Genomic DNA, 13,807 nt, shown 5'->3' on the forward strand with positions numbered 1-13,807 from the left:
TACCACTGGTCATAGTCACACCCCATCCCCCCCAGCAGCCCTGGGCTCCCAGCCAGACTCAGGGTGCTCAGCCCAGCTCTGTCTGGTTTCTCGCTGCACAGCGGCTGGTTTCAGCCTCTTGTGTTTTTAGCACGGTTCTGGGAAAGGTAACCATGGCTCTGTAGCTGGCTCCTCATTTCCTGGTGCTTGGTGTCCCCACCAAGGGTATTAATACATGATGTGTGGCTAGGTATTAATACATGATGTGTGGCTGCCATCGGCGTCTACACCGCAAGGGAGATGCTCTCAGTTCCTGCACACGTTGCCAAGTGTAGCAGCATCACACACTGTGTAATAGCCAGGCAGGGGAGAGCGGCGCGGCCGGAGACTGCCCACTTCTCCAACCCCCACGGCTCCAGCACACAGTCATTACATTACTCTAGTTGTTATTGCTAGGTCCTGGTCTGTGGGGAGGTTGCTTCTGATGATGAGGTTGGAGGGTTGTTTGAAGGCCGGAGGAGGGGGTTCAGGAAAGATTGCTTTCAGGATGGGGTCCCTGTTAAGTATGGGATGTCATTGTTTGATTATACCCTGTATGAGAGCCTATGTGGGGTGACAGGTGACAACTCGGGATGTGTGGTTGGAGGGAGCTTCATTTCCATATTGAATCAGGTTCTCTCAAGGTATTTCGGTGACTCATTCGATGGGGTGAGTTGGGTATCGTCAGACGTCACCGGTGTGGTGCTCTGCTCTGTTCAATGTTGATAACAGTCGGCTGCGTGCGTGTGTTCCCTCTGTGTGCTGCCCTGGCTCTGCGTAGATCGCTGACGTAGCAAACCTCGAGAGAACCTCCAATGACCACAGACTCCGATAAGGTACGAAGGCACCCGGCCAGGTTTATTGTCAAACGACACACAGTCTCTAGCTCCCCAGATCAGATGTCTTCGGTTCTGCTAGTACATATGTGCTTCCTGACAATGGACGCAGCTCAGTCAGTGGCAGGAATCTCCACTGGCACCTTTACTGGACAAAGATACCTCCTCAGGTGCGGATTCTTATAAACAGGCACAAACAAATTACACATCACTCCTGACATACTGAGGTACAACCCCTCTGTGAGTTGGGGTGCTGCCTCTCTGCTGGTACATGTTGGTTCGAACAAACAACTCTATCCACCATATTATCCTTTTGACTCTGTCTTTTAAGATGGGTCAGCCTGTTCCTCATGATCTCTGTGGAATGTGTTCGTACCAGACTACTCTGGTGACATCCTGGGACATGTTTAGCCTATTTGTGCTTTAGATATGTGTATACGTCCAATTAGCAGCCTTCTTCTTGCCAACTTCTGTCAGCAGGGCCTGCCTCTGGCTCACAGCTTAACTCTGCTTTATGTTAGCAAAGTCTTGACCATTATTTTAGTTCAGGCCTCATACCAGGCCTCATACTTAGGCCTCATACCAGGCCTCTGATATAAGGGTTTATGTTTCAGGGCCTCATCTCACGACATTGGGTACCATGGACATTGCATCCCTGAGGCTGGCGGAGGGAGTGGGGGTATATGGGTGCCACCACCAGCATGGCAAACCTGAGGCTGGCAAGGGTGGTGGTGGGTGGAGTCAGCCCGTTGCTGCTGCCACTTGATCCCTGATGGAGGGGCAGGCCTGGTGTCACCACCACCGGATCGCTTAGGCCAGCGTGGGGATGGGGGGGCAGCCAGATGAAGCCACCAATGGATCCATGGTTCTGGCTGGTGGATGGCCAGGTGCTGCCGCTGCCTCTACTGGATCCCTGAGGCCAGCGAGGGGGCAGGGGAGAGCTGGGTGTCGCCCCCACAGGGATTTGTTCAGAGGGGACACAGATGGGTTGTAGGTGGGTGTTACTGCCACTACATCCCTCTGTGTGTGTGTGATGTGTGAATCCTTGGAGGAAGGGTGCTCAGATTCTGCTGCCATTAGATCCCTGAGGCTGGGCGCGGGGGGGGGGGGGGGCATGGGGTCACCATGATGGGATCCCTGAGTATGTCAGGGAGGGTAGGAGTCATCTGGTGGTTGCCTCCACCACTTGGATCCCTGAAGCCACGTGGGGGAGCCATATTCAGGTGACTCCCACTCCCAAAGGACCAGTCACTCGCCATAGGTCAATTGCACCTTAGATCTCACACCAAAGAGAACACTTATAGCCAATCCTGTAATAAACTACCTAAAGACTGATTCACAGGAAGGGGAATCAAGCAGTGATTTACAAGGTTAAAGCAAGTGAACACACCCCCACCCACACACAAATGAGTTCCACGCTTAAATTTCCAAAAGTAATAGAAGCTTCTGTGACAGGCAAAGTCTATGTGTCCTTCAGGGCTAACCCAGGCCAAGCCCTGGGGGCCTCTTGCTTGTTCCCGGGAGAGCCCTGTGGTTCAGTGGATACTAGTTTCTATCTGCAGATGTCTGCATCCACAGATAGAAATTTGTGTCTGTGCAGGGCTCTACTGAGGGAGGAGGTCAGACTGAGTGACACAGGGTCAGAGCTTTGAGCTCTGGCTACCTCAAATGGGCTCTGCTATAACCGTCATTTCTCTGTGCTCACCAAGGGCTTCCTGCACTGGGGGCCAGTCGACTGATAAACCTATGTGTGTGACAGCACTGGCTGTGTGTCCCTGCACATTCTGGTGGAGAGGTGTGTTGCTCCCTATGATTGCACAAATCTCCCTCAGGGGTCTGTCTCAGTGGGACTCCCTGAACGGAGCTCATGGGGTGGTGCAGAGGGGCTGACGGCCCAGAGGTCCAGCCTAAGGAGGCGGTGAGGCCATGTAGCTTACGCTGGAGAAAGAGTAGAGAGGGTCTGGCACACTGACGGGTTCCTCCCAGGGACTGTTACAGAGCTGGGGCCATAGCCCCGATCCTGTGGATCTGTGAGAAAAGTTTATAAAGCAGAGTCAGAAGAATTCCCCAACCCTGCAGGAAGCTGCTCCAGGCATTAGTTCTCCTCATCCAAAATCTGCACCTTATTCCCAGCCTGCATCAGTCTGGCTTCAGCAGTGGGTCTGGCTCTGCCTTTGCCCCTGGGGGAGCACAGAGCCCTGTGCTCTCTGAAATCTCCTCCCTGGGCAGGTATCCAGAGGTTGGGATCACGGTTCATCTGACCCTCCGGGCGGAGACACTGAATCCAATGAGCTGCTTCAGCCTCTCCCTGCCCGGTAGGTTCCCAGCCCACAAATCCTTCTTGTAGCTTTTCTCTGACCCCTCTCCACTTGTCCCAGTGAGGACACCCAAGCTGGGCCCAGGGCCCAGGAACAGTCTCTCCCCGACCATGCTGAGTTCCCTTTGCTGATCCAGCCCTGCTGTGCGCTCGCCCCCTTAGCCACAGCCCTGCGCTGGGAGCCCCTGGCCAATGGGTCACCTTGACCTCAGCGTGCCCCCCATGGCTGGGCTCATCATCCATGACTTGCTGTAGATGCAGGCAGGCTCCTTTGCCCACCCAGCAGGGGCTGGTGCTGTCGGAGGGGAACAGGCTCCTTGAGCCCAGCCCTTGGGCCTATCTGGCTGTGGCAAGTGCAGCTCCAGAAAGCAGCCCTGGGCTGCCCCTTCGTCTCGGGATCCTCAGCAGGAACTGATTGGGAAGGGGGCTGAGGAGACAGGGGGCTGGCAGGGGATGGAAACTATGGCAGGGGGTGCTGGCTCCCCTCCCTCTCTGCTCCTGCCAATGCCTCCTCCCTCTGCTTCTTCCTCCCCTCCCCCCACCTCTTTTCCCAATTTGGACTGGGGCTTGCTCCCCCCAGTCTGGGCAGAGCTCTTGGTTGGGGAGTCTGTGCCACAGGCAGCGCCTGGGCTGCTTCGGGGCTGTTCCTGACCATGCTGCTCTCTGGCCAGGCTCCGGCTGTGCCACTGGCCCCCCAGTGCCCCAGCACCATCCGGGTCCCGGAGGCTGCTTGCCAGCCAGACCAGGGGCAGGTACTTGTGCACCTCGATGGCTGGGCTGCGGCGGTTGGGGTCGAGGGTCAGTAGCCGCCGGAACATCTCCTGGGCGGCGGTGCTGAAAGCCCTCCAGGGCGCCGGCGCCTCCCCTGGCACTGTGCTGTTCTGCCAGGCGCCAAACTCCTCAAACTGGGGATCGGCGCTGACAGCCACGTCCCAGGGGAAGCAGCCGGTGCAGATGCAGAAGAGCAGCACCCCGAAGGCCCACACGTCCAGGCTGGCGTCCAGCTCCAGCGTCTCCGAGGCCTCGAGCAGGCAGAGCTCGGGCGGTGCGTAGGGCAGAGTGCCCGACATGGCGCAGACGGGCGTGCCCTCCAGCCGCGTCAGCCCGAAGTCGCCCAGCTTCACCCGCCGGCACTCGCAGTCGAAGAGCAGCACATTGTCCAGCTTGATGTCCCGGTGCACCAGGGCTTTGCCGTGCATGAAGTCCAGGGCCTCAGCCAGCTGCGCTGCGCAGCGCTTCACCTGGGCCTCTGGGAGACCCACCTGTGGGGGCACGGGGGTTACACAAGGGCAGCCCTGGCCTCCCACCAACAGCGCTCCCTCTGGGGACCTCCCCACACAGCGCCCCACCAGGGACCTCCCCCACACAGTGCTCCAGCGCCCTCTCCTGAGAACTTCCCCACACAGCACACAGTGCCCCCTCTGGAGACCTCCCCTGCACAGTGCCCCCTCTGGGGACCTCCCCACACAGTGCCCCAGCGTGCTCTCTGGAGACCTCCCCCACATAGCTCAAAACGTCTCCTCTGGAGACCTCCTCCACACAGCGCCCCCTCTGTGGCCTCCCCACATTCTGGAGACTTCCCCTACACAGCTCACAGTGCCCCCTCTGGGGATCTTCCCACACAGAGCCCAACGAGGGACCTCCCCCACACAGTGCCCCACGAGGGACCTCCCCCACACAGTGCCCCAGTGCCCCCTCTGGAGACCTCCCCTGTATAGCACCCCAGCATCCCCTTTGGTAACTTCCCCCACACAGCACCACAGAGCCCCCTCCAGAAACCTCCCCTGCACAGCACCCCAGCGCCCCCTCAGGGGACCTCCCCACACAGTGCCCCACCAGGGACCTCGCCCACACAGTGCCCAGCATCCCCTCCAGATACCTCTCCTGCACAGTGCCCCAGCACCCACTCTGGATACCTCCCCACACAGTGTCCCACCAGGGACCTCCCCCAGACAGTGCACAGTGCCCCCTCTGGAGACCTCTCCTGCATAGTGCCCCAGCGACCCCTCTGGAGACCTCCCCCATACAGTGCCACAGCATCCTCTCTGGGGACCTCCCTGCACAGTCCCCCAGCGCTCCCTCTGAGGACCTCCCCCACACAATGCCCCAGTTGCCCCACCAGGGACTTCCCCACATAGCACCCCAGCACCGCCTCTGGGATTCCCCACCCAGTGCCCCAGCACCCCCTCTGGGGACCTCCCCTGCATCCTAGCACCCCTTCTTAGGACCTCCCCACACAGCGCTCCCTCTGGAGACCTCCCTGTCACAGTGCCCCTTACCCCCACAGCACCCTATGCTCCCTCCATCCCCACTCCCTCAGCACCCCAAAGTGCCCTGTACTGTAACCCCACAGCACACCAGTGTCCCCTCCAGCATCTCTCATGCTGCACCCCAGGTCCCAAGGCCTCCTGCTGAGAACCCATCCTGCATCCCTTGCTCCCCCGCCCCGAGATCCCAGCCTACCAATCCCTGCTTCCCAGGAACCCTAAGACCTTGTACCACAGCAACCCTGTCCACTGAGCCCCCAGCCACGTACTCCTGAGACCCCCAGCACTGATCCCCCATCCTCCACTCCCCAGCTCCCTGCTTCACAGGCCCCCACTGAGACCCAGTGCCCCATGCCCCTGCTCGGAGCTCCCCATCCCATCCCCTGCTCAATGGCCTTGCTGACTTCTGATGCCCCATCCCCTGATCACCACTCCCCAGAACCCCCTGCCACCCTGTCTCATGCCAGCATACCCCATCATGCACGATGGCACACAGGTCCCCAGCGGGCGCGAGTTCCTGGGCAAAGGCAAAATGGGTGGGGCTCTCGAAGGCAATGGGCAGAGTGTGCAGGAAACCGGCATGGGCAGACAGGCAGAGCGCAATGCAGTACTCCCGCAGGAATTCCCGCCGCTCCGTCCTCTCCTTCGGCATCAGCTTCAACGCCAGGGCCATGCCTGGGTACAAAGGGAGGGTCAGTGTGTCCTAGCAGTGGCCAGGACGTGGGTACAAAGCGGGGTCAGTGTGTACCAGCAGGGGGTGGGACCTGGGCACAAAGCAGGGGGGTCATTGTGGTCCAGCATGGGGCAGAGCCTGGGTACAAAGTGGGGGTCAGTGTGTCTCAGCTGGGGTCAGGGTCTCGATAAAAGGGGGCGGTGAATGTGTCCCAGCAGAGGAGGGACTGGGTGAAAAGGAGGGTGTCAGTATGCCCCAGCAGCGGGTGGGGCCTGGGTACAAAGGGGGGGGTGTCAGTGTGCCCCAGCAGGGGATGGAGCCTGGGTACAAAGGGGGGGTCAGTGTGCCCCTGCAGGGGATGAAGCCTGGGTATAAATGGGGGGGTTGGTCTGTCTCAGCAGGGGGCAGGGCCTGGGTACAAAGAGGGGGTCAGAGTGTGTCAGCAGGGGGTGTAGCTTGGGTACAAAGAGGGGGTCGGTCTGTCTCAATAGGGGGTGGGCCTTGGGCACAAAGGGGGGGGTTGGTGTGTCTGAGCAGGGGGCGGGGCCTGGGCACAAAAGCGGGGGTCAGTCTGCCCCAGCAGGGGCAGAATGGTATCTGGATGCAAAGGTGATCAGTGTGTCCCTGCAGGGGGCAGAGACTGGGTACAAACTGGGGGTTGGTGTGCTCCAGGAGGGGCAGGGCCTGGTGCAAAGTGGGGGTCAGTGTGTCCCAACAGGATGCGGGGCCTGGTACAAAGTGGAGGTCAGTGTGTCTCAGCAGGGGGCAATGCTTGGGCACAAACAGAGGGGATGGAGGAGCCCCATAGGTGGGCTCAGAGAGTCCCATTGTGTCAGTAGGTTCTGGGTGTAGAGGGCCCCGAGTGGGATCATTCCCTTCTGCGGCTGCCCCTCACTTCACTGACTGCTCCCCCGGACCCCTGTGAGTTGGCAGTGGGTGCCCGAGTGGGTGGCATGGGGCCGTTGGTGCCTGTGCCAGGAGCAGTGAGCAAAAGGGAGCCGGCTACTTTGAAGTAAGTGGTGTCAGAGACCAACTGGGTGAATCCCTGAGTTCCTGCCCCACTCCCTGCAGCTAGGGTGACCAGATGTCCCAATTTTATAGGGACAGTCCTGATTTTTGGGTCTTTTTCTTGTATAGGCTCCTATTACCCGCCACCCCCTGTCCTGATTTTTCACATTTGCTGTCTGGTCACCCTACCTGCAACACCGGCCCCCTAGTATCCCCTGGGGCTAAAACTGACTGCTAGGGAGAGCGCCCCCTACTGAGCCCTTGCCCCCTGCAGCACAGCGCCTCGTGCTGCCCCACTGGGGCCAGCACTGACTGCTAGGGAGAGCGCCCCCTACTGAGCCCTCACCCCCTGCAGCACAGCGCCTCGTAGTGCCCACTGGGGCCAGCACTGACTGCTAGGGAGAGCGCCCCCTACTGAGCCCTCACCCCCTGCAGCACAGTGCCTCGTAGTGCCCACTGGGGCCAGCACTGACTGCTAGGGAGAGCGCCCCCTACTGAGCCCTCACTCCCTGCAGCACAGTGCCTCGTAGTGCCCACTGGGGCCAGCACTGACTGCTAGGGAGAGCGCCCCCTACTGAGCCCTCGCTCCCTGCAGCACAGCGCCTCGTAGTGCCCACTGGGGCCAGCACTGACTGCTAGGGAGAGCGCCCCTACTGAGCCCTCGCCCCCTGCAGCACAGCGCCTCGTAGTGCCCACTGGGGCCAGCACTGACTGCTAGGGAGAGCGCCCCTACTGAGCCCTCGCCCCCTGCAGCACAGCGCCTCGTAGTGCCCCACTGGGGCCAGCACTGAGTGCTAGGGAGAGCGCCCCCTACTGAGCCCTCGCTCCCTGCAGCACAGCGCCTCGTAGTGCCCCACTGGAGCCAGCACTGACTGCTAGGGAGAGCGCCCCCTACTGAGCCCTCGCTCCCTGCAGCACAGCGCCTCGTAGTGCCCCACTGGAGCCAGCACTGACTGGGAGGGGACAGAGCTCTCTGCCGAGTCCCCACCCTGCTCCCTGCAGGCCTCCAATGCAGGCTGCGGCTACTCAAGCCTGGCCCACCCAGGAGCAGCTGGCGCTGCCCTCACCTCGCTCCCGGTGCTCTGCCAGCAGCACATTGCCGTAGGTGCCGCTGCCCAGCTCCTTGATGATGGTGTATTGATCCTGCATCTCCAGCTGGGGCAGGCTGCGCGAGGTCACCTCCATCAGCCTCTCCAGGAACTCTGCGTTGTCCTCCACCTCAGGGAGCTCCATGCCACGTGCTGCCCGTGCCTGAGTGGGGAAGGCAGCGCCGGTCAGAGGAGAGCTTACCCCTCCCCCCGCGGGACACCCACTGCACCTGCCTCCTGTCGCCTAGAGCCAAGGGAGGGCAGTGGGGCTCCTGGGTTAGAGTTGGGGGGGAAGGGCTGGGACACCTGGGTTCTATCACAGCTCCGGGAGGGAGTGAGGTCTGGTGGTTAGGGGAGTGTGGGAGCCAGGACTCCTGGGTTCTATTTCTGGCTCTGTCCCAGCTGAGCTGAGTGAATTCCCTTCAGCTCTCAATTTCCCTGCTCTGGGAAGTGCTCAGATATTTGCAGGCCTGAGCTGAGAGGAGTGAAATAAACCCAGTGACGGATCAGCTCTTCTCATTGCTGTTGAGGCCCCCGGCCCCAGCACTCCGCTTCTGGCCGTTCCCCTGGGGCCTGCTGCTATTGATTAGTAATACAGCTAGCTGGGAGGGGAGCCCTGGCCAGACTGCATGGTAGGGGGCTGCCCCACTTGCTGCCACCCCTTGCTGCTGAGGGATGCGTGTCTGCACATGGAGTGCTGCTGACTCAGATTTATGGGTCCAGAATCCCACCCAGCTAGCTCAAGCGTGGGGCGGGGGGGCACTGAGATGGGCAGGGCTGGGTGGTTCTAGGGGGCACTGAGATGGGCAGGGCTGGGTGGTTTTAGGGAGCACTGAGAGGGGCAGGGCTGGGTGGTTCTAGAGCAGGGGCACTGAGAGGGGCAGGGCCGGGTGGTTCTAGTGCGGGGGGGGGCACTGAGAGGGGCGGGGTGGTTCTACCGGGGGGGGCATTGGGAGGTGCAGGGGTTGAGTGATTTGCTCCCCAGCTCATGGGATGTGGAAACTGTGCAGAGTGCTGCTGTTGGGGAGCAAAGGCTGGGGTGCCCTGGACCACATCCATGACCAGGCCTGTGCCTGGCAAAGTCCTCACTGAGTGTCCCTCTGTCCCCCCTCCATGGCAGGCCCCTTATCCCCTCAGCATGTGGGACCCCCTGCCCCTCCCCGCCCAGACAGCCTGGGGTGTCAGTGTGGGTGGCATCAGTCCTGCTGTCTGAGAGTTAGATGAGGAAGACTGGGGTCTAGATGTTAGAGCAGGGAGGGCTGGGAGTCAGGACTCCTGACTGCTAAATTCCCTCTAAGCTGCATGGCCACCAAGGACTGTGCAGGTGCACAGCAGGCAGAGGCGCCTCTCCCCTGGCCACTGCCTCAGCTGCCACAGCGGGAAGAGGAGCTCTCCCCCAGCCCTGGGCTGCTGAGGCGAGAGAGGGCTAGGGGGAGTCCTCCCTCCCCGCTGCAGCCTGGGGCAGCCTGCACCCCAAACCTCTCATCCCCAGTCCCATCCCAGAGCCCACACCCTCAGCCCCCTGCACTCTGACCCCCTTCTCCAGCCCTGAGCCCTCTCCCACTCTCCGAACCCCTCAGCCCCACCCCCCATCACATATCACTCCATAGTGGTGCACAAAGCAAAGTTCATTCCGCACATGGATGTAAAAAATTAGAGGGAACATTGCTGGGTTCTACCCCTGGCTGTGGGAGGAGATTGGGGTCTAGTGGGTGCTAGGGGTTGGGGCTGGGAACTTGGGCTCTTTCCACAGCTCTGGGAAGTAGGGGTGAGGTCTAATGGTTAGAGCAGGGGGCTGGGCCCTGCCCCTGGTAGCCAAGCCCCCAATGCTGTTGCTGCCCCACACAGGGCTGATGGGAGGAAGTCATGCCCACAGGGGAAATGCAGCATGGGGTGGGGGCAGGAGGGAAGGCTGGTGCCTCTTTGTGCACAAGCCCTGCTGCCTGCCCAGCAAAGGTCACCTGTGAGTTTGGGGTAGATGCTTCCTGCTGATCTGGCCCCGGTCCTGATCCCATTCACCATGCGTCCCTGGCCCCGCGGAGGAGACTGTCCCCCGCTGTGGATCTGAGCCCAGGCCCCAACCAGGGCGATCGCCTCCCTAGGTCTGGGACTGTCCCCACCCAGACAGGGGCTCCCTCTGCCTGCCAGGCTGCTGGATTTTCCTGTCTGTTACCCAGTACTCGGTAATGCTCATTGTGACTGGCCTGTGTTCCCAGGACCTCCTGCTGGAGCTGGCATCTCCGAGTGTGACTCGTGTGGGCAGCCCTGGAACCTCTCTAACACCGCAGGGGTTACAGAGCAGGAGCTGCGCCCGCCTGCGGGCCTCGCCCCAGTCCTCTCCCCTGTCCCTCCGCCTGTCTGTCTGTCTGTCTCACCCGCTGCAAAACAAGGGCTTCCCAAAGCAGAAAAGCAAATCCTACCCGAGCGACCAGGGCTGGATGCACAAAGGACTCAGCGGTGCAGCGCCTGGTGCCTCGCCTCCGGTGGATTTCACAGACCAGAGCTCCTCGGCCCTTTCCCTCTGAGGCAGTGTGGTGCCCAGCTCAGCTGGGCTTTGTCGGCCGGGACCCCTGTCCTGGAGCTGAGTGCTGAGCCAGGTCAGCCCTGTCTCATGAAAACCCCCAAAGAGAGCCCCCTGATTACAGCCCCTAGCCCAGTGGGTAGCACCCTTGGCTGGGAGAGGGGAGAGCTAGGTTAAAATCCCACCGCTGCCGTGCAGATCTCCTGTATCCCAGTAAGTGCCCCAGCCACTAGGCCACATAGTCAAACTTGCTGGCTCTGTAATTATTTAAGTCTTTACACTATAGACCAGCTTCAACAGTAGAAACTAAGGGCAAGTCTATGCTACAAAATTTAAGTTGACCTAATTTACATAGATGTAGAAGCATTGCAGTAATTCGGTTGTTTTTTCACGTCCACACTATTCTCCTTGTGTCGGTGGTGCGCGTCCTCACCAGGAGCGCTTGCCTTTAACTGTCAGCCTGGAGCATTGCAGGACGGCTTCGGAAAGGTGGCAACAGGCGATCTCAGTAACAGAGCGTCAATGCTGACACTGTGTCGACGTAACTCCACTGACCCAAACGCTACGCCGCTCGTGGGGGAGGAGTTATTAAGTTAGTGTAGCAGGCCAGTGGCTCTCAAGCTTTCCAGGCGACCGTACCCCTTTCAGGAGTCTGACCGTACCCCCGTTTCACCTCACTTGAAAGCTACTTGCTTACAAAATGAGATATAAAATTACAGAAGTGTCCCAGCACACAAGTACTGAAAAATGGCAGATTTTCTCATTTTACCATATAATTATGAAATAAAGGAATCGGAATATAAACACTGTACTTACATTTCAGTGTATAGTATATAGAGCAATATAAACAAGCCATTGACTGAATGAAATTTTGGTTTGTACTGACTCTGCTAGTGCTTTTTATGTAGACTGTTGTGAAACTAAATGAGTTGCTGCACCCCCTGGAAGACCTCTGTGTATCCCCAGGGGTACACGTATCTCAAACGCGGCAGTGGGGCACTTACATCAGTGGGAGCTACACTAGTTAGTGCCGACGTTACAGAGTTAGGTCGATGTAAGTTGCCTCAGTTTGACCTAATGGTGCAGACCAGGCCTAAGGGCTTGTCCACACTGACAGCAGTGCAGCTGTGTCACTGTAGAGCTTAGTGAAGACGTGAAGAGCTTCTCCCATCAGCGTAGGGATTCCACCTCCCGCAGAGGCAGCAGCTATGTGGACAGGAGAAGCCCTCCCATCGACATAGCGCTGTCTCCAGGGGGGTTTCGGTCGGTATAACTGCGTTGCTCAGGGATGTAGATCTACCCCTGAGCGACGTAGTTTGTAGAGCAGACCAAGGCGAAGGTTATGTCTACAGCGGCACTGCTATAGCGATGAGAGGGGTTCTCCTGTCAGCGTATTCCGCGGGAGGCGGCAGCTAGATGGATGGAAGATTCCCCCCCTCCCCGACCTATCGCTGTCTGCCCCAGGGATCAGGCTGGCTTAAGGATGCTGCTCAGGGGGTTGGATTTTTCTCACCCCTCAGCAATGTAGTGATGCCAATGTAAGTTCCCAGTACAGACCAGCCCTGAGAGAGATGCTGCTGGAACAATCTGTAGCCCAGTGATCAGCTCTGAGCAGCTGAGAGAGGAGCCTATTCAAATCTGGGGAGGATGTGGATTCATCTCTCCTCATATACACTGTCTGTCCCCCCCACATACTCACACACTTTCTCCACACATCTATCTATCTATCTATCTATCTATCCCCCCCAGCACTACAGTCAGGGAGGGACTCTAGATTTACCAGCATGCTGGCTGCTGTGAGGTTTAGTTGATGGAAAAAGACCGTTAGCTCTGTGCTGCAGGATCGGGGCCATGAAGACGCAATGGCAGTGCAGGGCTCTAGAATTCACAGACCCTCATGGGGGAATGGAACCAGCGCCCCACCAGGGCTGGGTGGTGGTGCTGTGTCACGCCCTCCAGCACTCTGTGCACCTTTGCCATAGAGTGAGCCTAGCCCTGTGCCAGCCTAGCAGGGAGTTGGGAGTAGCCAGCACCCATTGGGTGCTAAGGCACCCTCCTCTGCTGATGCGAGAACTGGCAACAATGTGGCGTCCAACCCTGGCTCTCTGAGCCCCCACAGAGACCTGGGGACATTGCAGCATCACTCCCCGCATGCCCTGTCCTGCAGCATGTGAGGGGAAAGCATTTCTGCTCCCTGGGCGGGAGGAGCCAGCTGATGCACCTGTAGCCTGAGATGGATACCAGCACCCGTTCCCCCAGCTTAGACAGCATGATGGCATTCGCAAGCAGCTCCCCAGGGCTGTGGGACAGGGTGTGTATGGGGATAGATAGATAGATAGATAGATAGATAGATAGATAGATAGATAGATAGAGTGGGTTATGGGGATAGATAGAGGGGGCGTGGGGATAGATAGATAGATAGATAGATTAGATGATGGATGGATGATGGTGTTTGAAGGTCTTTCTCTCACCCTAGTGTCCACACTGGGCCTGGCTGGTGTCTCTCAGGAGGTGCCGTGCAGGGATCCTTTTGCTGGCATGCACCCAGGGACCATGTCGGTGAGCTCCGTATGCAGGGACTCTGTGCTGCTGGGTCTCCGTGTCTCTCCCTTCACTGGGCCAAGCCGCGAGCCACCGGCTAGCTGTGCAGTCCCCAGGAGCTGGAGCTGTGACTCAGACTTTCCCTGCTCTGGCCCGCGCTCTCTGTCCCCGGGGCTGTTCTGCGCTGGGATAATCTCTCCCGCTCGCGGAGAACATGTGTCATTGACTCAAACACAATTCATGCCGACTTCCAAACATAGGCAGGGAGGCTGGCGCTGAACAGCCCTGACAACAATGAACCCAGCATTGCTGCCCTGTGCAGGGATCCAGCCCCAGCCCCCTCCCCACAGCCCTCAGCAACACTCCTCAGCTCCCCGCAGCTGAAGGGCGAGGGCAACCGGAGAGAGAGTGATAGATCAGAGAGCACTGTGCTGGGGACAGACAGACAGCATAGAGCTCTGTGCTGTAGATAGATAGATAGATAGATAGATAGATAGATAGATAGATAGATAGATAGAGGGGGTGTATGGGGATAGAT

General features: G+C 59.1%; 1 protein-coding gene across 1 annotated transcript; it reads right to left on the reverse strand.

The window, feature by feature from the left end:
• Nucleotides 1–3,507: 3,507 nt before the first annotated feature.
• On the reverse strand, nt 3,508–13,435 carry SBK3 (SH3 domain binding kinase family member 3). The gene is made up of 5 exons (XM_030544362.1): nt 13,200–13,435; nt 8,187–8,370; nt 5,911–6,113; nt 3,714–4,433; nt 3,508–3,582 (listed from the first exon to the last, which is right to left on the reverse strand). Exons 2-5 carry the CDS (start codon nt 8,350–8,352, stop codon nt 3,508–3,510), a joined length of 1,164 nt encoding a protein of 387 aa, XP_030400222.1. The 5' UTR covers nt 8,353–8,370; nt 13,200–13,435.
• Between the last annotated feature and the right edge of the window lie 372 nt (nt 13,436–13,807).

Source organism: Gopherus evgoodei, unplaced genomic scaffold, assembly GCF_007399415.2.
Source record: "Gopherus evgoodei ecotype Sinaloan lineage unplaced genomic scaffold, rGopEvg1_v1.p scaffold_34_arrow_ctg1, whole genome shotgun sequence".
In the NCBI taxonomy this organism is placed as follows: domain Eukaryota; kingdom Metazoa; phylum Chordata; order Testudines; family Testudinidae; genus Gopherus; species Gopherus evgoodei.